The 24,658-nt window shown below is 32.9% G+C and overlaps 1 protein-coding gene across 3 annotated transcripts in view; it reads right to left on the bottom strand.

Moving 5' to 3' along the window:
- LOC108910198 (sn1-specific diacylglycerol lipase alpha) overlaps positions 1-23,717 on the bottom strand; it is an 83,573-nt gene extending 59,856 nt beyond the window's left edge. For 2 of the 3 annotated variants that reach the window (XM_018714738.2, XM_018714740.2), the window contains exons 1-2: positions 23,483-23,717; positions 9,763-10,045 (exon numbers count right to left, since the gene is read on the bottom strand). In XM_018714738.2, the coding sequence (XP_018570254.1) occupies positions 9,763-9,857 (95 nt within the window). In that variant the 5' untranslated portion in view covers positions 9,858-10,045; positions 23,483-23,717. Of the gene's footprint in view, positions 1-9,762; positions 10,046-23,364; positions 23,459-23,482 lie in introns of those variants that run through there. The other variant, XM_018714739.2, reaches the window with a different exon arrangement.
- Positions 23,718-24,658: the final 941 nt, after the last annotated feature.

Genomic DNA, 24,658 nt, shown 5'->3' with positions numbered 1-24,658 from the left:
GTAGCCTAATGGCGTTTTTCAATTCAATTTTAATTTGTCTTGTGCGGATGGACAGCATTAAGGTGTGTTTCGGAGCGACACGCCATGCTGTTCGGCGATTATTTTCACCTGTTATTTTTATACATCGCCATGAAGGATATCCAGTGACGTGTCCCTGATAACAATTAATTAGTTCAATTGCATTAATTGGCACAGAAATGGGGCAAACGGTGAAATACATAAACAAGCTCGTGATGGATGATGATGAAGTGGTGTTTTATGGAGAATAGGGTTGTTGACCAAATTTCAAAAAAGTAGATAATATAATTCTACTCGTACTAATTAGTGTGTATGCACAATTAGAGATTGAGAAATGGGTCAGAACAGTTTTAAAATAATTATCTAAAACTAATTTTTATATAACCTTTCAAAACGGCTGTGACGTCATAAGGGGCACCTTGTAGTGAAATTATGTGTAAATGATTGCGTTAAGGAAAAAAATTGGAAGAAGACGCTCTGTCAACACTGTCAGTAGTGTCAGTCTGTCAGTGACACAGTCGTATAAAATATTTTCAAGTCTACGAGTTATTTTCCTTAATCTTCAAATTCCTTTATCAAGTAAAATTATTATTTAGTAAAAATCATTTAATAGCTTCCCTTATAATTAAAGCAGAATGTATGAATCGAGATTTGTGAAATCTACTTCGCAAATTTTACCGAAAATTGATATTTTTATGATCATGAATTGAATTTTTAAAAAGAGACCAGCGTGTTAATATTGGCGAAATCAGAGGTATAAAAGCAGTCAGGTAAGGATCAACATGTTTAATAAATGATTTTATTGTGTTTATTTATATAAAATACCTATTTATTTAATGGAAATTTATAGTGCAGATCGCGAGTCTTATGGAGATAATGCAATTGGCTATGTGGAATGTGGAACAAAACACCACTTAAATTTTGTTGATAACCATTACAATCAGGGAATTAATAATAACTATCACAAATACTCTTAATTGATAGACTGCTGTCACTAGCGTCACTTTTGTTTAAAAAACAGGAAACAGGGCAGCAGGGTTTGATGGACAATTTTAACATATTTTCTTCTTCTTCAAAATTATGCAATAGGATCGCTACTAGCTTCTTGTTCAATTGCCCCTTATGACGTCAGACTAGTTTTTAAGTAACGCAAAAATTCACAAATGATTTCTACCACTAATTTGTCATATATTTAAAATTTGGTTATATAAGTAGGTTCTTTTATATAAAATCTTTGACTCAACAACAATTTGTATATGGTTTGTTTTTTATAGTGGACAACCCTATTGTAGATGATTTTGCTTAACGAAGCAGAAAATTACAGAGAGAAAGGTATTGATAATATAACCACGAGAATGGTATGACATTTCCAAAGACACTGACCATTTGAAGGAATATTTTGACTGGGAAAAAATTTGTGCATTTTCAATCTGTTACAAGAAGAGTTACCTTAAAAAGTCAGATATCAACGTGCGAAGGATTTTAATAGTAAAATATGCTTCCTAAACAGGGTGATTCACAAATTGTGACCAAAAATGAAACCTCGTATTCTTTGGTGAATTTTAAGGGGAGTCTTTCCTATAAAGTTTTTATCTAGGACGCTTCATAAAAAAGATACAGGGTGTTAAACTTCAATATTTTAATTTTGTTAAATAATTTGAAAACTATTAAGTGAAATAATTTAAAATTGGGCACATGTATTCACGTAAACATTGCCCAAAATCTGAGGGCTTTTCCTAAAATTTACATGCTCCAGTGGAGGAGATATAGGGTATCGGTGGCATATTTTTCTAAATAAAATAGTACGCCACTGTTTTACGGAAATAATCATATTTTCCGATTCGTCTTTCAATTTTCTACAAATAACTACTCTCTTATATTTTTCGAAAAAAAAACTAATTTTCGAGTAAAACTTAAAAAACGAAATGAAGCCTTCATTACCCCCAATACTGTACTGCCTCAGCCCGAACCAGATTCAGATGTTTTGTCCTCGAAAAATTCTTCAGTGTTTTCGTTCTAAATTTATTTAAAATTTTATTTATATTTCTATGTTTATTGAATTATCGTACACTGTAAGTGTAGTTAGACCCTGTGAAATCCATCTAGTTATTTAAACTATTACCACCACGCATTACAATAAAAAATTATTAGAGTTTTATTCCCGTGTCTATAGTTATTTCTAGGCTTCTCGACTGCTCAAAATTCAAACAAATTCCGATCTATTTTTTTCAAGATATCCACACAAATACATCTGACATGCTCTTTCAGTTGCGGTTGCAGGTATAATAAATTCCGGTAATATTACGCTGATATTCATTTTCAACCTTTGCCAAAACGTTTTTCAACATTTACTGAAATTTTTTAAAGAATAATATTCAGTTGGCGTTTTGGTTGTTCATATGCATTTTTAAAAATTAAAATTGTAATGTTTTAATTTTGACGCAACAACTTGAGTTATATATGAGTATTATATATTGAGTTATATATGACCAAGAGATGGTAATAGTTAATAATAATAAATGTTTTATTGTAACGCAAAGTGGTAATAGTTCAAATAACTAGATGGATTTCGCAGGGTCTAACGACACTGACAGTGTACGATAATTCAATAAACAAAGAAATCTAAATAAAAAATTTAGAAAATTTGGAACGAATACACTGAAGATGAATTTTTCGAGACAAAACGTCTGAATCTGGTTCAGGTTGAAGCAGTACAGTATCGGGGATCATGAAGACTTGCAAAAAATGTAATAAAATTTCTAGGGTCGTATTTAAAAAAATGAAGTTGCCATGAGAAAGTGTTGTTTTTTTTCAAACAAGGCTGAAATTAAACAAATACGGATTCCCAAAATTTCGTTTTTTTTTCAAATATTTCGGAAACTAATCATGTTAGCCTTGATTTTTTAGAGGCATAATGTTGGTCCCCTGATTACGCAACTTTGCTCCCATTTAAGTTAGTTTGTATCTCTTACCGTTTTCGAGATCCCTGTAGTGAGATGCGAATTTACCTGTATAGACAAGTACTATCTGTAATCAGTATGTTCATGTTCTTATGTGATTCCAATTAGGAATAAATGTCGCGACAAGCTTTTAAATCGCATTATTAGAAGTAGATTTATAATGAATTGAAGACCTCTTTAAATTAAAGAATGTATATGTTACTGTGGTAATTGGTAAACTTTACTTAAAGCTGATTTTAATGTGATTATGAAATTCGACGTAGGAGAATTAAAAAAAAAAACCTTTTTAAAATTACTAAATGTGTTTGGAAATGTTTATCTTCAGCATCGGTTTGAACATTGTTGCTAAGTTAATAATAACATAATAAAATACACTGTTTAATTCACCAAATTGTTCGTAGAACATTACTACAACCTACACACATTGTTTCGATATGTCTCACAACCGTCTAGTCCTCTAGTCAACTTTCATCCGAAAGGTGATTTTAAAATTAAATAACACTCAGTAACTTATCAACCTAGATCCAACTCGTAACTGATCGTGAATTTGTATTATGATGATAGATTTATTTTACGTATAATTTTATATACAGGATTTTCAAAAAGTTTGGAACCCCCCTCTATCAGAAAATACTGCTCAGACAAAAAAATGATTAGAACAAAAGTTGCAGGGTTTTGAGTGAGCAATCCAACGGCGACCTTGATCATGACCTTGATGGTCATTTAGAGGTCAACTTGAAATTTTTAAACGGAACCGTATACTTTTGACCCTGGAAATGAAAAAAGTGGAAATTTTTACTTTCGGATATGACCTTGACCATGACCTTCAAGGTCATTTAGAGGTCAGGTTGAAAATTTTAAATGGAACCGTATACTTTTGATCCCAGAAATTAAAAGAGCGAGAAATATCGGGTCATTTATTAAAAATCAATTTGACCTGTAAACAACCTTGAGAGTCATGGTCAAGGTTATATCCGAACGTAAAAATTTCCGTTTTTTCCATTTCCGGGGTCAAAAATATACGGTTCCAATTAAAATTTTCAACTTGACCTCTAAATGACCTTCAAGGTCATGATCAAGGTCACCGTTGGATTACTCACTCAAAACCCTGCAACTTTTGTCCTAATCATTTTTTTGTTTGAGCAGTATTTTCTGAGATAGAGGGGGGTTCAAAACTTTTTGAAAACCCTGTATAGGTACTTTAATCTTTCCAGTGTCTTCTTTTGGATTAGTATTTCATAAAAATCTAGACGAACGCCATTCTTGCGGTGTGAAATCATCGATAAAATCGCTAAGAGTGCGTCTGTCGCATATTCTTCCGAATGAAGCAATATTTTGTTTCCCTAATGCACAGTAATCTACGACTAATAACACAAACACTCCCGTATCGGATGGAAACAAGGTCGCCTATAATCAAACCAATGACAATATAAACATAAATGTATATGAATACAAACATTCCAAGAACCACCGACTAGCGCAATGACACCGTTGGAATAAACCAAGCGGTTTTTGAAATATCAGACGAAATTAATTTGGTATTTCGACGGGAATTACATAACACCTCCATCTACGGCGGAATCAAGTACAAGATTGGCTAACACAGGTTAACCAAGTAGGTCAGTCGTCAGCGAATTTTTCGAATAGTTGTTATCGAGCCGTCGACGTACCTAATGTTTTATGAGGCACACCGCACTTACACCGGTTTCTGCGACATAGACATAAGTGCATGTAAAACACATTGTCTGACCTTAACATTTCGTATATCTGCAAACACCAAAGGTTACGTGAGCAATACAAACAAAACAACACAATGCCAATGTAGGTTTATACGCAAAATAATAGGAAATCAAACGTCGAAACGCCAGGTACTGCCAGGTTAGAAGATGTACAATTCTTACGTGCGTCATTGCTATCTGATTATTTAAAAATAGGGAAACGTAAACGGCTTGAGTAAATAATATTTTTAACGGCGTGACTTCTACCTATTGCATTTTAAAAATACTATTTCGATTCTTCGCTTCAAGAAACGAAGCGTAAAATAGTTTATATACCTACTAAAAAACTAAAGCGCATCCTTTAGTCTATAGCAATTAAAACTGACACTTAAGTCAGTATTAAACCGGAACTTTTTACCTACAGAACGTACAATAGTATTTTAAGCACTAAAATATGATAGTGCGTCTTTTAATTTAATCCCTAGGAATAGCGAACTCTGGTTTAAAACGGCACTTCCAATCCACAAAGTGGACAATAGTAAAACACTAAAGTGCATCTTTTAATCCCTTAAAATTGACACTTAACTCGGTATTAAAACAGCACTATTAACAATTATATTACATTCCAAGGAAGTGAAGTGCATCTTTTAATTTAATTCGAATGGATTAAAAGTGACACTTACGTCGGGATTAAAGAAAATTTTGAATCCAAAATCTGTACGTATATTAGACACAAAAAGACTAAACTGCTAATCCAGTTTAGTTCATAGGCATTAAAAGTGACACTTAGCTAATTAAAACACTACTTCCAATCCGTAGAGTACACAATAGTATTTTTGACAGCAAACCCCTAAAATCTTCTTTTAACTTAATTCCTACGGTTAAAAAGGAAGAGTGAAATAGTAAACAGTAAAACAGTGGAGCGCACCTTTTAATACTTAACTTGAGATTAAAACAGCACTGTAATGAACAGAACATAATAATATATAGTGCATATTTTAATTAAATGCCTAGATATTAAAATTGACACTTTACTTTAAACAGTACCTTTAATTCACTAAGATTACATTCCAATGATACTACATTAAAAACAATTGAATTATTAATCCCCGAACTGTACATTACATATTAGATACCAAAAACAAAGTGCAAATTCAATATAATTTATAGGTATTAAAAGTGACACTTACTCGGAATTAAAACGCCACTTCTAATCTATGGCGATGGCGTATAAAGTAGTATATTACATACCAAAACTCTAAAGTGCCTCTTAATTTCATTTTAGGGATTAAGATTTACACTTGATTCGGGATAAAAACAATATTTTTAATCCAACTGTACTTAGTATATTAAATATCAAAAGACTAAAGTGCTTATTTCAATTTAATCCATACGTATTAAAAATGACACTTATTTCAGAATTAAAAGATTGTTTTTAATCCACTAGTACATACCAAAACCCCAAAGTGCTTCTTTTAATTTAAACTTGATAGGGATTAAAACAACACTTAATCCACATAGTTTATAATAGTGTATCACGTTCCAAGAAATAAAAGTGCATATTTTAATATCGAGGGCAACATTCGCTTCTTAAAAAAAACACTTCTAGAATCTGCATGATATGTAATATTTACTTTCATTTTTTACTCATCAAAATTGAATCCTAGTTAATTAATAATAAAGAAACACAAATAAAATCGTCTTAATCAGAGTACAACTGTTTTTGGTTCTATTTAAATATTTTGACGTTATTAATCTTCCATCTTTTTTGCAGTGTAGATTTGTTAGAACACCTTAAATGATTTTATAATAAAAATAAAATAATAAATAGAATTTTATCGTGATTAATTCGTTTTTATAGATTGTAGAGACTGAAATTGATACATTTCTTTATAAAAAAAACAATAGTCTTTACGTAAGACGGAAAGTTTCATAACACTCTCAGTCTGTATTGCAATACATTAAAAACTCGTTTACTGGATTTGCATATTGTTAATGACTTATGAAGCCATTACTATTACTTTTAATTGCTTTCTCACAGGCAATTTGAATGTCACAATGACAATGAAAAACCCCTGGGGAAAAACGGATTTGTTTCTATCTTATCAATCTCATACAAATTGTGTAGTAATGCATTAATCCCGTCGTATTAAAGATAAAGACAGTATATCATAAATTAATCAGAATTAACTGTTTACGTTTTTTAATTCGTCTGAGAAAGTTTGTACGTACTGCTTTTGTTTTGCACTGCAAAACATATACAGAAATTTAAAATTTTCATTAAAAGACCGATCTCCCAGGTTCATCAAGCACCCAAGGAATCCCATGTTCGGGCCATGCACTGCAGAAAATAAGCTACAAGTGCATCTAATACTTCCGGGGGTCGATTTAACATTCTTCACTCACAGGATTAAAAGATGCGCTTTAAATCTTCGGTATATTGGTGTTTTGCATTTTATGTAGTAAAGTGCTGTTTATATTTTTAATTTTATGTATTTCAAACCATGGACTGTAAAAAATAAGCTAAAGCATATTTTTAACCCATCAGGTGGTCGATTGTTAATCTTCACTGATGTATTAAAAGATGCACTTTAATTATCGATATATTGTTTTTTTAGTACTTTAAGTACTAAAGTGCTGTTTTTAATCTTTATTTTTGTGTATTTCAGACTATGCACTGCAAAAAATAAGCTAAAGTGCTTCTTTAAATCCATCAGGTGGTCGATTTAACAATCTTCATTCGGACTATTACTTAAAAGATGCACTTTACTTTATCGGTATTTTTCACCTTAAGCACTAAAGTGCTGTTTTAAATTTTATTTGTATTTAATTCAGGCCACGCACAGTAAAAAATTAGCTAAAGTGCATCTTTTAATCCTTCGGGTGGTCGATTTAAAAATCTTCATTCACAGTATTAAAATATGTGCTTTTTTATCTTTATTTTTATGAATTTCAAACTATGCACGCTAAGTGCATCTTTTAATCCTTCTGGTGGTGATTTAACAATCTTCACCAATGGAAATACTTTAGTAAACCTAAAAGTGCTCTTTTATTCTTTAATGTGAGTTATTTCAGGCCCTGTATTACAAGAGTGAACTAAAGTGCGATTTTTAATCCCTCAAGTGATCGTTTTAACGCAAGGGATTAAAAAATGCACTTTAATCTCTAGGAACGCGATATATCCTCCCACTTTAATTGCGTGTTTAAACCTCAATAAGAAGCCAATGAATCGTCATTTACCGTGTACTATTGACTTAATAAAGCAGGTAATTTCGGTTTATTAGCCAATAAAAAGATGGACGAAAACGACTTACTAATTGGTACATTTGAATGCAATTAAGAAAGCCTTAATTGGTTTTTAATTCTCCCAAGGGGGGCGTTGAGCATTGTTTAAGACAGCAGAGATCCCTTTCGTCACTACTAGCCTCGTATATCGAGAAAAATGTTTCTTTCGCAATGATAAAATATATAGATAGCAAATTTATTTCCTTAGAGTATGGCTTAGTTTATTAGAATTGGTTTCTCAACGGATTTGAGGCTGATAGTGATGATAGATTGTTTATGATAATTTATTACAGAAAAATAAAATAAGTGATTATATTTGTTATGTTAAAAACAAAAATGTTATGCCAAATGTTTCTGATAACACGAATAATTTTTGTTGTTGCGATAAGATTATATTGTAAATCATTATAATTTTTGTTGTAAGTAAAGATATAAAAAAAATTGATGAAATGTGCACCAAAACATTATAAAAATACATGTGTATGAGCATGTAAATCTAAACCTCCTGTAAAAAACATTTATTATTCAAACGCGTTTCACCTTAGTCTCAAATGATAACAAAACCATGTATAACAACAAAAGCACATTAAGAAATTGTAGTTATTCCAAAATGCTATGTAATTTTTCAAAAACAAAAGCTACAATCGTGCGAAATTAGACTTATGACCTTAGTACACTACCTACGTAGTCAATATATTTATCCATTCGTTTACAATAAATCTCGTCTTCAAGTATTATTACAGACATTTACTGCCACTCTTCTACTACAAATTTTATTGCTACCCGTTTTAAAAATTTGGTAACGGTGGAAAATCGATATTTAAATTTTCTTCTACCAGTTTTGAGAAAGAACATCAGTATTTTTTTGTATAACGACATCAAAATGTCTAAATTTAAACGGCAATTCCAGTTATCTCACTATTTTTACACGCTATTTATGTTGTATTTACATTCATACGAAACGTGAGAAAAATAAACGTTTTTTTATGTAAAACTAACCAATTCCGCAAATCAATAAAATTTGACTCGCAAAAATAGGTTTCGAGTGTACACTGAAAAAATTGATAGTGAAAATATTGTAAATTTACATAAAATGAGAGAGAGTTACTTAAAATATTAAAAATACAGTACGTTCATGGTGAAAGAAACAAATTTGTTAAACAAAATTCATAAGTACTTCAATAAGTTCTTTCTCAGATAAATGCATTTTTAAAATGAAACGTAAAACTGCCAAATGACACTGACAAACAAACGCCGATGATAATTTGGTTTTTATTGTCACAAAATACTACATCAAAATGATCTAAGAAAATTGTTTTGTTTAAGATAAAATTTGGCATACCAGGTTCATTTTGTTGGCTTTTAAAAAAATGTTCAAGGTAGTTCAATTTAAACATTTTATTTAATTACTTGTGTGTATTTCAAAATATCAATTTTCAAACGTGATTATAAAAAAAGTGTTCAGAATTTACCGCACAATTCAAAAATGGCAAAATATACAGGGTGTTCCATTAAAAAAATCAATGATGACTGCATATGTTCTTCTTGAGACACCCTGTATACAATAATCTTATGTCAAAAAATCTGCAACTAAAAATACTAATCGAGCGTTCTCCACAAAATGATTACCTGAATTTTAAACGAATTTGTTCCTTTCGCCATTTTATAAAATGAAGTCAAACAATATTCTTCCCCTAACTGCTGATATTGCTGGAAACAATAAATAATCACCAAAACGGAACAATTTTTATTTTTAAACGGATTTTTGGGGTAAAGCTTACCATATCGTGTGCATGGTGCATAGGAAAGCTCCGGGAACAACCAAATCGTCTGATCCGACACTCCATCGTCTCCTGAACACAATGAGACCCGGCATCCTAAGCTTTACAGATAGATCTCCCGCCCCTTAAGAATAATACACTCGGCTACTTCCTTAAGGCGCATGATACGTGCGACACTGGATGAGATGGATTTCTCTTATTTCCGCCACATACTGTCCTTTCTTAAAGTCTAGTCCTTTGGTACGAAACCCGCCACATAGCAGTATACGCCGATATGCTGCATCTGCAAAGGAAATAATCGAGTTGTTAAACATGTGTAGAAATTTGGTGTTGGTGTTTGGAGTCGGTGTTGGGTTCTAACATAAGATTTTTATAATATTTATGTTGATAAAATCGCGGCTACTTCGTACAATGAAATCCAGTATTATAAGTGCCCCACCGGAAATAATTGCTATATGCGAGAAAAAACTCAGTTTCGTATAACACCAAGATCCCGGAACGTAACAGGTCTTTGTATGTTTATGTTATTTAAATTACAATTAAAAATTTGAGGAGATAATTTGGGAGTAAATGACAACGATAAACTTTGCAATATTGAGTGGTTCCCTACGTTCTATGCACCATCTGCCATCTGGATAATTGGTCTATACAGAGTGCGGCGTGTATAATCTATAAAAATTAAACTACAGCTGCCTAATGATACTTGTAATAGAAAAGTCTTATACGACTTATACGAAAAAGTTCTATCTCTGCGTTTTTTTTTTGTAAATTAAAGTTCATTTATTTGATGAAAATGAAGGCCGACCCCGTGTTATTTATTAAAAACTTTGGAAATGTTTTTATGCAACTCGAAATGCAACTTTATAATTTAAGTCGGTATAATCTAATACTAGTACTAAAAGAGGGTTAGGTTACATTGTCAAAAAATTTGTGAAGTCAACTGATTTTGTATTTGTATTGAATCCATTATTCACTTAATTATTAAATATTAAGCATCGTCCATCGACCCATCAGTGTTAAAAAGTGAAAGATTCCAGACACAAGTTTTTATTTTGTAATTCCGCGAGAGTTTACAGTGTAATTTTTATAAAGGAGTAAAAAATAAGAATAGCGTGCCGATTACATTAAAACGAGATTCTTATTTCTTACTCTGCTTAATTTTTTAGTTTGGGCACAAACTAGTTTTACAATGAACCGAGAAAACAATGCATTTACTATTTCCGAACGTGTCGATTTGGTGTTAGTGTATGGTGCAGCCGGAGAAAATGCGCTCGCGGCGACTAGGTTGTACCGGGAACGATGACCACAACGTCACCCCCATGTGCAAATACAATCCTACAGTGCGTTCAGCGGTTCCGAGATACGGGAAGTGTTGTTCCTCGAGGAGAAAGACGTAGTCAGCAAGTGAACCTTAATGTTGGAAAATCTTGACGAAGACCCCACAATTAGTACTTAACGACAAAGTACGTCTAATGCATGTATGCTATTATGTAAATCTATTAAATAATAATGGTCCCAGAACGGATCCCTGGGGTACACCGAGAGGAGCTAGAACTTCAGCAGATTTAAAGCCATTGTAAACAACGTACTGCCTTCTACTAATTAAATATGATTTCAGTACCTGCAAAAATGAATTAGAAAAGCCCATCTTATGATTAAATCTGTCCCTATGCCAAATTAACACTTTTTACGTGGAATTTGAGTTCAGGTTAACCAGAATCCACATGCTATTGTCAACAGCGCTTCAGTTTAAACGTCTGGACTGGCCTGTATATTTCCCTTTTATTCAGTAATGCTGTTAAGTAAATGAAGCGTTAAAAGTGCTTAAATTTTATTCTTATCGCGTCTCGTCCAGTATCAATGGAGTTCCATAATAAACGTCGCATAGCTTTCGAAAAACTTCGCCCATATCATTATTTTTCTTATAGTAATAACGATCGTTCTGTTCTGCATCATTTCGCACGGATGGCTTCGTCTGTATCATTTTCTACGCAATAAGAATATTCCAATCTATTAACTTAACTTTATCTTGCGAAATAATGATTACTGATTGCTGTGTTGTTGATAAAAAAGTAGTGTTATTCCATTTTAAGACTGAGAACCGTTTATGTATTGTCATAGAACTTATTCGGCAGCTAAACTGGCATTTTTGATGGCTTAATATTTCGACATGTTTACTATGTTTAAGTTAAACTCTACAACAAACTTTGTGGCGACAATCAAATAAATAAGCGCCAATATGTGTTGTAGTAGGAGAAATAGGCTAATTATGTGGTCAAGACGTGTGCCGCTCTATGCTCACGATACACAATGCTACTGACTGCCATAAAAACACGTGCCATACACTCGACCAAATAAAGCTGTAAACTCACTCACACACGCATAAACGTCAATGAAATATATGGCTGACATCTCAGCAAAAAATCTGGATTGTTCGAGGGCACGCCAAGCTGACACCACCGGCATTAGGGTGCCGCCAGATACGTATCGAATAAATTGATCGATGCGAAGTTTTAGATCAGAAGCAAACATGTTGAAAGGTCATTTTCATTTTTCAAAGCTCCGACTGTGTGGAATCGTCATGATGCAGAGGCGTGCTCGTCGTTTTTGGAAAAGGTTACGCGAGAGAGACAATCTTATACATTTGTATAAATAAGACAAGGATAAACAGTGCGCCTTCGAAGTTCTATGACAGCAGTGAAATTACCTTCGGAGATTTGTGAACTTTTCCTGTTAAGTTTGGCAGTCGAACTAAGGATATCCGTGCGACTAATTCGAATAATTTGGTCACTCGTCCACATTTAATTTCCGCTTACTGCACGCCATCGTACATTATCGGAGATAATATGACCGAGTGTTTATCGCAACTGACAGATTGGATCACCGGTCACTTGCCAATGCGGATATTATTATCTCGACAGTTATTTTAAAACAGCATCATGTGGAAATCGACTTGGCACAGAGGACTGAGGTTCTAGTGATGAGGAATAAAGTTTAATGAAAAAAGTACCGGGTGTCCCGCGGGGCAGTGCACACAATTTAGAAGGGCATTTCTTAGGTAAAAAAAATGTATAATCCCATTTAAAAAAATATATATCAATGACGTCACCACTCATCTACAGTGTGACGAAAAATTAATTGTGTGTCAGTATAGCGAAAATAACGTCCCATTTAAAATTATACAGGGTGTTCCACCTAAGAGGGATTCTTCTGTAACTCTGCAACTGTAAAATTTATGAAAAAAATGATTTTAATAAAAGTTGTTTGGAATCATATGGACCATCTAAAGAAAATATTTTTAACTTTACAGGGTCTTCCATTTCGCTTGGCGATACATACCATTGTTATTTTAAATGGAACACCTTGTATATTATTACGTTTTTGACTTCCTTGGTTAATATTAGGTAGAGTTTATTAAATGTACATGGTGTTTAAAACTTACCATTTTCGAGATAATCAGTTGTTTTTGAAAAAATTCACTATTTCAACTCGCTAAATGATAGTCTAAGCATTCTGTCACGGACTAATTTTAAATTTGCAAAATTATTACCTGGACAAAAAAAATATGACCGCATAGGAAATTAAATTTTTTAATTGAGTTTCTAGTTCTTTAAACTCGATCAAAAATTACGAACATGCTTAAAAAAATCGCAAAGTTGCAAAAAACGGTTTTTCTAAAATAACTAAAAAATATAGCACCGATTGAAAATTTTTAAATGAGAAAGTTGTAGGCTTTAAAAAGATATATCGATTGACTTTTTGTAAGTATCGATTGCTTTGTTACTTATCGAGATATTCCGAAAAAACCGTTAAAAATCTCCTCTTTTCTCTTTTTCTATAACTCGTTTACGTTTACGTTCCCATTCTTGCTATTTACTGCAAGCATAGCCCGCGGCAATCCAAGAGAGTACATTTTTGAAAAATTTAAAAATATTAATTATTTTTCGCGATATGTCGATTTTTTGAAAAAAAGGCGCTCTCGAGAATTGGTTAGATCTTGTCAGCGGATAGCCCTACAGTAACGATTTTCAGTTTGCTTTCTTTGTAAAGAGTTATATTATCATGCCGTCAAAAAATGTTGACGATTTTATTAATTTTAAGGATAAAAAAATGACTGAAAAAGTTGAACTTTTTTTGGGTATGTTTTTTTCAAATAACTTTTGTAAACGATCGCAGTGGGCCGACTGTAACCACTCTGTGGATTAGGACTCCCTGTACCCTGTGCAGAAGATCGCCCTGTGAGGTTTATTAGTAAACGATATATGTGTTTATGTTAACGCCGAGCGTCACCGTTCGGCTAATGTTTTGTTTAGGTTTAAGATACTTGGAAGAGCCTTGTTGCTGGCCCTACGATATTATAAAAGGATTATTATAAAATAGACGTTAGAAGCGAACGCAGGTCTTTTTATTCTCTCCGTGATTGAATAATTTCTAAAGTAGTATAATTTTTAAAGTAGTTTACACTTTCAATTTTTATTTTATGAAAATGACTTTTAAAGAAAGAAACTGCTGACATTTTTTCACGAATTAAAAAAAAATGTTTTTCTGTTTGAGGACGCGATTAACATTTTATAGCGATGCGCTTGAAACTCCTTGTAACATCGAAATAGACGAAGACTCTCTTGACCCATGACAATTAATATGGGTCATTCCATTTGAAAAAAAAAAGTTTTTCATCTTGTAAGATTACACAAATCAACATTTTATCTAGGCTTGTGCACGGGAATGGAAGATGGTATCCTAGGGTTTTTGAGGTCACTGATTACGATGAGTGGGTCGGTTAGGCTCCATCACGTCAAGTTCAAGGTCATTTGAAGGTCAAACGGTCAAAAAAACATCCGAAAATCTTAAAAAATTTGGGGTCGCTGAATCCGAATCCGGTGTTTATTTTTACTTTGCATGCATCTTCGAGGTCATTCAAGGTCATCTCAAGGTCATTTGAGGGGTTTTTGAGACAAAAATGTCAAGTACCATCCGTAAAATCTGAAAAATTTCATACGTGTTTTCGAGGACCCTGAATCTGATTCTGAGGTCAGTCGACCTCATTTCAAGGTCATTTAAAGGTCAAATGGTCAAAAAACCTTCCAAAAATGTAAAAAATTCATGGACATGTTTTTGAGGTCGCTGAATCCGAATCCGGTGTTTATTTTTACCGAAATCGTGATTTTTTTCAAAAACAACTGATTATCTCGAAAACGGTAAGTTTTAAACACCAAGTACATTTAATAAACTTACCTAATATTAACCAAAGAATTCAAAAACGCAATAATGTACAGGGTGTTCCATTTAAAATAACAGAGTTAAGTAAGACCCACGCGAAGTGGCACACCCTGTACAGCTAAAAATATTTTCTTTACATGGCCCACATGATTCCAGGCAACTTTTATTAAAACCTTTTTTTTATAAATTTTACAGTTACAGAGTTACAGAAGAATCCCTCTTAGGTGCAACACCCTGTATATACTTTACAGAGTGTCCAAAAATGGGTAACGGGGCCTACAGACTTCATAGGCCAAATTTCCACAACATTTATAAGTATTATTGTATACAAAAAAAAATTGTCTTATTTTTTATATTTTCTTCGGCTTCGTCGATACTCAACCGGTCAGTTATAAATTAAGTCACCCTGTGGATACTCTGACCTGAACCGCTTTTACAGTTTTACCGTAACAAGTCGTAACAAGTTTATTACCGAGTTATATGGTTTTAATTCTATGTACTTCTCACTGTGCCATAGTTATATGGCCCAGGGAGTGTCGTATAGTTTATTCACCGGCCACAGACCAGAGAAAAATAGCGCAAAACTATCCGCAGCGTCGTAAAACCCTTAACGAGGAATAAGTCGTAAAAAATAACTCAAATTATAATTGGATCGTAAAATTTTGAAGTTTTTTTATATATAAAAACATTAACAGGTTTGGGCCCACCTTACAGTATATTACCTAGGCGATCAACCCGTTCTGCCCCGGCTATTTCTCCCTTTGACGCCTTTAAAGCTTTGGTCTGTTAGATAAAACACGTTTTCGATAAAAAAATATAAAAGGATTTGCTAGTGCGGCGGTGATAGGAAGTCGTGACATTTGCGGGCAGGATGACGCAGAAGTGGAGAGCCAGATAACAGCACTCGTGATACTTAATTTTCTGAATATATACATATTTATCTTTTGCGGCTACCAACATGACGAACAAGAAGTAGGTTTGTAGGGGTTTAGGCAACGAAACTAAAAAAAAATAACTTCACTTAATAGAGAGAGATTAAAGTGCGTCTTTTAATCACGAAAGTCCAGTTTGTTAAACAAACACCCGAGGGATTAAAGCATGCATCACTCAAATTAAAAGCTGCACTTTGGCAAAGGTCTAATTTATTTAATATAACGACTGTGCAAAATCATCATAGTATCGATTTAAACTACATCTGTAAATATTCGTCTCTTTCTGCATGTAATCCCTAAGGGATTAAAAGTGACACTTTACTCCTTAATACTCCCAAAATGCCAAAATAGTATTATTAGTAGTTGGCATTTACTTGCCAACATTGCATATGTACATACAGATAATTGTCACCACACTGAAAATGATTAAAGTGTAACTTTTAATCCCCAGGGATTAAAAGATGCACTTTAGTCCTTATTAAACAATCACCTGAGGGTTTAAACAGACATAATGAACAGGAAGTAAGTTTGTAAGAATTTAAGCACTTGTGGACAATGAAACTAAAAATAACTCGTCACCTAACAGAAAAACTAAAGTGTGTCTTTTAATCCCAAAGGTTGAGTTCGTTAAACAATCACCAGAGGAATTAAAACATGCACTTTAGTCGTTAAGGAATTACGTGAATGGTTGAATGATGCACTTTAGTCCTTCTTAAACAATCACCCAAGGGTTTAAAAGATGCACTTTAGTCCTACAGTATATGCGTTAGTTTTTACACCGCTAATATATTCACTTGACAAGACAGAAATGTCAAATGTATTTAATATATGAAATCGATTTAAAATGCATGTATATTTTTGCATGCCAAGAAATTAGAACTGGCACTTTATTTTCTAACACTCGGGATTAAAACAGCACTTTTACTTCCCAAAGTGCAGAGGTAGAGAAGCGAAAAGAACTCGGAAAAGAAATATATTTATTTGTTAACAGGGATATTAATCAGTGCACTACCAAGCCACTAAAGTGCTTATTTTAATCCCTAGGGATTGAATTTGATTTTTACTTCCTGAAATTAGTGATTAAAGCAGTACTTCTGAGAGATAATTGAAGGTAATTTGGTTATGTTTATTTGTTTTGATGCATTCTGATACATGTTTTATGGCATTTTATTAAACAATCACCCGTGGAATTAAAACTTTAATCCTTATTAAACACTCGAAGTTAAGTTCTGATTTTACTTTAACTCCTTGGAATTAAATACGACACTTTACTCACACTAAATGCATATTAAAATAGCACTTTTTAATTTGCAATGTGCAAAATACACAAGTGCATACTTTAATCCGCAGGAATTAAAAGCGGAAATTTATTGGCTGAAACATAGATTAAAACAGCAAAAATAATTAGGGTATATGTTTATAACAATAACACTTGATTGAAAGAACGTTTGTAGTAATAATATTTGAAGAAGATCAGTACGGATCAAAGGATCTGACATTCGATAAACACCATCGTGAGTACTCATTAGTATCATAAATAAGATTGTATATATAAGTAAATCTAAAAATATTAACTTCGTTCGATTAGGTGGAGATTATATTATTTCAGTGTCAGTAAGTGTATCATTTCAGTTTTGTATACTTGGACTTGTCAATTTTGTTGTCGTAACGTCTGAGAAAAAATGAACAGTTCCATTTTTTTCTAAGTTGAGTATTTTGCGCGATAAAATGCAAAAAAATTAAAAATAATTATAAATTCTTATTGCTTTCATTTAACCTCCAAGGAATTTAAAATTTGTGTTGCTACTGCCTTGGTAAATTACTGGTAAAAAAAATATAGGCTATTGTAGTACTTTTCAGTAATTGTTGTAATTATACTTATAATTATATTGCCGGAAATTAATTAAACGTAGAAAAAACATAATTATACTTGTTATGTAAAATAATCAGATTCTTGAAAACACCTTTTTCTGTAACTTTTGCAATTGGGCACCAATCGTCGGTTTTGTATTTCTTCAAACATGTTTTCGTATTTTTTCTAGCATGTTTCGGACACCTTTGATCGAGTTCAAAAAAGAAATGCGTGTTTCAAATAACATTTTACATTCGCTGGTGATAGAAGGGATGGTATCCTGCATAAAACAGTCAATGAATTTTACATACCTACACGTTTTGGAAGGTCCAATAAAAAAAGTGTTTATGATCTCACTTCAAGAGGGGCCTTTTAACACGGTACTAAAACTGATTTATCTAAGGTTCTACCTACTACAACCATATTTTATAGATATAAAGAAAATATTGTTGATTAAACATCAATATGTTTGTAAATAATTGTGTTAAGAAAGCACGTTTATTTTTAGTCACATTGGTAAGCGAAAATAAATGATTCACAACAAACAGAAAGTCCAATAACGATAATTATTGCACTGATTCATTTTTATAGTAATTAATTATAAAGGATTTTGTAATTTTCTAACGTGTAACGATATTTCAAAATTAGAATGTATTAAGCTGACGTTGAAATTTGATTTTAAATTCGAATATGTTTGTTTTAGAAACAAATGTTTAAAATCAAAGTATTTTGTATTTATTCAATCAGTTTTATAGGCGAGCGGTTCACCCCTAAAAAGATGCTTCTAAATGAAAGTAACCGACTAAATTTTTAAAACAAAAACCTACAGCATGAAACTTTTTTTATTTTATAGAGTATTTTTCTGATAATTTACATATTTTTTTATATTTTTCGGCGTGGTCAGTCAATTGTTATAAACAAAAAAGTTGTAAAAAAAATTACTCGCCGAATGGCTTTGAAACCCGTTTTTTTTTGTAAAATGTACCAAAATAAACACTTTTTGTTATTTGACAAACATTCGAAAAATGCTTCGTTTCCGAGATATTTACAATTTAATGTGAAAAAAGTGACGAAATCGACAAACTTTCGGAATTTTTTTTCAAAAGCTACTTAGAAATTAATTCTAAAAAAAGCATAATAATCGGCAGATCTTCTAATTTAAGATATATTTTTTTGGTATAGGTCAATTATTTTATTGAAGGTCTAAAGCAAGTAAAAAAAAAACAGTCTTTTAAAGAAAATCAAAATGGCAAATAAGTGAATGGAAGCAGGCTACAAATAGTGAAATTGTAAAATAGTTGTTTGGATTTTAATTATTTCGAAGGAGAAACTGCGTTAGATATGCTTCAAAAATATTTTTGTTCATGTAGTAGAAAATTTTCTACGAAAAATTGTAACTGCTTGTCATCGAACCTGGAATGCTGTGTAGTCTGTGCGTGCTCAGATGAATGTCAAAATATTCCATCCGAAATTGATGATGAAACGCTTATTTCAACTCAATAACTTGTCGAAAATAACGAAAATCTTATTATTTAAAAATTAAATAAAAAAGAAATTAATATACTTTTATTGCTCTTAATATTTTTGTGAATTAAAAATAAAAGAATTATCCTATACAATAAATTATCCAATAACTTATTTATTTTTCGAGACCACTAGGTCAATTATTATTATTAGGTTAATTTTACGATTTGAAAAGCTTATTTAGTTTAGTTTTAGTATAACTTTCAAGACTAATTACTTGCAAAAACCTTACTCCGGCTACAAAACCAAACAAAATGATCTTTTGAACATTTGTACTGTTAACATATATCGATTAAAAAAAATTATAATAATGTTTATTGTAAAATTATAATCTAATCCGAGATATTGTAAAAATAAAATTTAAATTTGTGTTATCATAATGTTTTCTTTAAAATACTTTTTTTACTCGCTTTAGACCTTCAATAAAATGATTGATCCATACCAAAAAAATATATCATGAAGTAGAAAATCTGCCGATTATTATGCTTTTTTTAGAATTAAAATCTGTTCAGTAGTTTTTGAGAAAAAAATTCCGAAAATTTGTCGATTTCGCCACTTTTTTCACATCAAATTGTAAATATCTCGGAAACGAAGCATTTTTCGAATTTTTGTCAAAGAACAAAAAGTGTTTATTTTGGCCCATTTTACAATTAAATTCCATTTTCAAAGCCGTTCGACGAGTGATTTTCTTTACAACTTTTTTGTTTATAACAATTGACTGACCACGCTGAAAAATATAAAAAAAATATGTAAATTATCAAAAAAATACACTTTATAAAACAAAAAAGTTTCATGCTGTAGGTTTTTGTTTTAAATATTTAGTCGGTTCATGCCTTTTCTTTAGGAGTGAACCGCTCGCCTATTAGGGAAGATGCTAATCATAATTATATTTTTATATTGTTCAACAAGATAGTGTAAATTCAGATCCTAATTAGTAGGCCAACACAGCATAAAACAATTATAAACCAGTCATTTTGACAAATATACAGGGTGATTAAAAAAATGGTGACCAAAAATTAAACCTCGTATTGTTTGGTGAATTTTAAGGGGAGTTTTTCTTATTCAGTTTTTATCTAGGACACTTCGTTAAAAAAATACAGGGTGTTAAACTTCAAAAAATTTTTTATTTTTCTTAAATAATTTAAAAACTAGTAAGTGAAATAATTTGATATTGGGCACATGTATTTATGTAAACATTGTCCAAAATCTGAGGGTTTTTCCCTAAAATATACATGCTCCAGTGGCGGAGATACAGGGTATCGGTGGCATATTCGTTAAAAGGATACAGGGTGTATTTTTTTAACGAAGCATCCTAGAGAAAAACTTTGTAGGTAAGACTCCCCTTAAAATTCACCAAAAATACGAGGTTTCATTTTTGGTCACCATTTGTGAATCGCCCTGTATTTCTGTTTTTACCTGAATACTTTCAAATATTTTTTTACAAATTTTAGTGTGACTTTCTATACACTTTGAATATATCTTAAGGTCCTTTCCTCGGGATTTTCTTACTTGAAATTGTATAACCTTGTCGCAAAATTCAGTTCTTCGTGTCCCAACATCAAATTAGTTCAAATCAAATCTTAAGCTAATGTTACGAGGGTTTTCTGTTCTTGTACCCCGTTACTGATTGGTATTTAAATAACTGCGGCGTGTTTATGCACTGGTGAATTTTCACTTTTGGAATTTTAACGGATTAAAAGTCATTGCTCCGGAACTAATTCCTTGTGTAATCATAGGTCGGTTACGTGCCTTTCTTTATAATACAGGGTGTTCCATTTCAGGTGAATTTTCCATAGCTCGGGCAAAATCAATAACACAACAAATAAATGTTGCACCGAACCCATTCCTTCATGTTTTTAAATTATTTTTCGTTGTTCAATTTCTTCTGGACGGTGCAACTTGTATTAGAATCACTTTTTTGTATTATTGATATTACTAAAGCTGTTATTGAGACTGTTTTGTATGTGAAATGTAAGTCGAGCATATGAGGGTATTGTCTGAGGTTATTTATTTGCGAACGTACTCGTAGTTTTCTTTATTTTTTTGTAAATTTGGACTGCTGTTAAAAAATTTAAAAAATTTGAAATAAACCCTTGCGCATTATTTTTATGAAAATTCACTTAGAAACTAGAAATTTCACACTGAAAAGAGCAGCTAAATACAAAAAACACATCATCATACAGGTTGTTTCTTAAGTAAGCTAATTTCTCAGTTCATTTCAGCCGTGTTGTTCGTCAGTACATCGACAACTCCTTTCCTAATCGCCGGATTGGACGCAGTTCCCCAAGCTTGGCCAGCTCGCCGTTCCGATATGAATCCTTGCGACTTTTATGTATGGGGCCATCTCAAGACTCTTGTGTATAAGGCGAAACCGAATAATTCAACCTTACGATGTCTCAATGAGATAATCAATGATGGAACAATTGAAATCGTGCTTTTTTATCAGAAGGTGGCCATTTTCAACATCTATTTTGATTTTGTGTCGAAACTGACACATTCTATGATTATTATTTGTAGTTGCCGGCCATTTTTCTAAGAATAAGTTAGTATTAGGCAAAAAATTCAAGACACCTTTTTTGTTGTAAAATGTTTGGCGAGTCCGAAAATAACAGAAATTTATAGAAAGCCATTGGCGTTCTACATTTTATGACGAAAACGTCGACTAACTCAGGCCTAACTAAGCCACTGGCGGCAGATAAAAATTGGCTTTATATTAAAAATGCAGCTCTTTACCAACGTACCAAATAACTTGCAGAATGACCGAAAAAATCGCCCGTTTTTTCACAATTCGCAGAGAACTAAAGGAAATAGATAAAAATATGTTTTTGGTCTCAAATTACTCGTAAAAAATAAGATGAGCATAGCTTTTAGTTTTTTGAAAATTTTCAAAAATCACCCCTATTTAGGGGTTGAAAAGACGCTCAAAATGAAGAATTGAATAGGTATTACTAATAAATATAAAAACTATTATCATGTGAATTTTTCAATCGAATGATTCTTGATACAAAGATTTATTCTCATGACTGAAATAAGCATTTTGAATTAGAAAATCCACCCTTAAGCGCGCTCAGGGAGTGAAATCATCCCCAAAAATAGAGAATATCAGAAATAATTGTAAAATTCCAAAAAATATATATTAAGATAATTCACATCTAATAGTTTTTATATCAATAATTGGTAATATTCAAATTCTTCATTTTTGGCATTTTTTCAACCCCTAAGTAGGGGTGATTTTTAAAATCTTCAAAATACTAAAAGCGAGACTAAAAGCTATGGTCATTTCAGTTTTTTTCGACAAGTAATTTGCGACCAAAAACATATTTTTATGTATTTTTTTAATTCTCTGCGGATTGTGAAAAAACGAGCGAAAATCACAGGTTTTTTGCGGTCACTCTTTATGAACCTAACATTGACTGTTCCAATTTTATTTCAAATATTAATATATTTTTTCAAATTTTCGATACCCTGTATCTCGGAATCTATGCCACTTCCGGCCATATGTTTATAGGAACTTGTTTTCTTTAAATACCATAAGAAATTGTGTCCTGAAGTTAAGGACCGTACTTAGGAAACTTAGCACATTTGAAAAAGATGTTAACGTTTTGAAAATAGTGTTTTTTGTATTTGTCTGCTTTTTTCAATAAAATTTTTGATTAGGCAAAACTATTTTCATAAAAATAAGCCTTATAAGAGTTTACTAATTTTTTCACAGGTGGCAAAACAAACAAACAAATAATGAAAACATATAAAGGGTGTCCTACAATTATTTTGGCAACTAATTAGAAGAATTATTAATTAGAATTATATGTAGAAGATTTTAAAGAATTTTTTGTTTGTATAGCATTTTTTTTAATATATCGAGAAATTGCTATAGAATTTATATTTTTTCGTTAGTTACAGACGTCGCATTTTTCCCCATAGTTTTTTTAATAGTTATTATTTGTTTTTCAAGCAATCAAATCATGAAATCGTGATACGGGGGTTATTTTATTTTTTTTAACGCTGGGACCTGATTTCGAAGCAAAAGAAGGTACCTAACGGCTATCGCTCAATTTACATAACGTCATGGCCTACCTGAGAAGGGAACAAACCAACCAGGTAGGCCTACTGTTCACAATCCTAGGGGCAAACTGGTATGAAATCCTGCTAATACAGTGACAAATACATAGACTCTAAGCACGCCGACAGTCACCTTCATAAGCTGCAGCCCCCGTGCATCGCCGGCTCCCAGAACATCACAAAAATAACATAAGGTGCACCACTCCCTGCCTTCTAGACCACGTGCGGACCACGGCACACCACGATCACACGACAGACCGAAAATTCGCGGCCTGTTTCATTGACGAAACCCCAAAATTCCGAACGGCACAGAAACTGAGTCATATTCCAGGGAATACACAGCCATCCTGTCGATTGTAACGCTAACCGCGACCATAGCCTACTGAGTCGGTGGGACCGGCTCGAGCCCGCCGAACGTCAAGTCGGCCGTGCGTCTCCATTAGCCAGACGGAGACGGCGGTAGTTCCTCTGTGTCCCTCTGTTCGAGTCGCCGAGTTGTAGGAGGAGCGACGGAGACGGACGACGAAGCCCGGACAGCGAGAGAGAGAGACGAGCGAGTGTATCGGCGCCGCGCCGGTGATCGTGGGGCGCAACGGACGCAGGCGCCGCGACGCTGGTCCCGGACCGTCCATTCAGGCAGATGGGTTGGCAGGCAGATGGATTGCCGGGGCATCGGAGCGGATGATACGGACGGGATTGTAGTTTTACAGGTGTTCGGGTACTGGGTGACCTGGTTAAGGTTTGGGGAAGGTGGGAAGAAACATTTGTTGAAATTAAGGACACGCATAAGTGCCATTGTAGCAGGCGGTAGCTCGTTCTGCGGATCCATATGACTGGGTGCGATTCCATAGGTGTATCAGTTTAAAGGGTCCAGTTTTACACTTTCATCACTTTTTTAGGACATAATAAACATCTTCGACACATATTTTTGTTAAAGAACTGCACATATCCGCTTTTCTTGCTCAAAAACCTTTATACGCATTGCTTCACATACAACGTATAGTCTGGATTGACGTGAAATTTGAACTGTAGCTAGGGAATAGCCCAAGAAACAAAAGTTACATAGTGCCGATGTGTGCTTTTACCCTAGGGGTGGATGCCACCCCTCCTGAAGGGTGGGAAATTTTTTATTAAAAATAACGAAGTGACGAATTCTAAGCAAAAATTGTTCTATAAGAATTTTTTGTACAGTAAATACTTTTTGAGTTATTTGCGCCTAAACATGTTCGCTTTTAGCCCAAAAAATGCACGTTTTTGAACCATTTTTCGCGAATATCTCATAAACTACAAGTTTCATTTAAAAAATGAT

This window comes from Anoplophora glabripennis, unplaced genomic scaffold, assembly GCF_000390285.2.
Source record: "Anoplophora glabripennis isolate ALB-LARVAE unplaced genomic scaffold, Agla_2.0 scaffold322, whole genome shotgun sequence".
Lineage (NCBI taxonomy): Eukaryota > Metazoa > Arthropoda > Insecta > Coleoptera > Cerambycidae > Anoplophora > Anoplophora glabripennis.
This window is presented reverse-complemented; position numbering and strand designations above follow the sequence as displayed.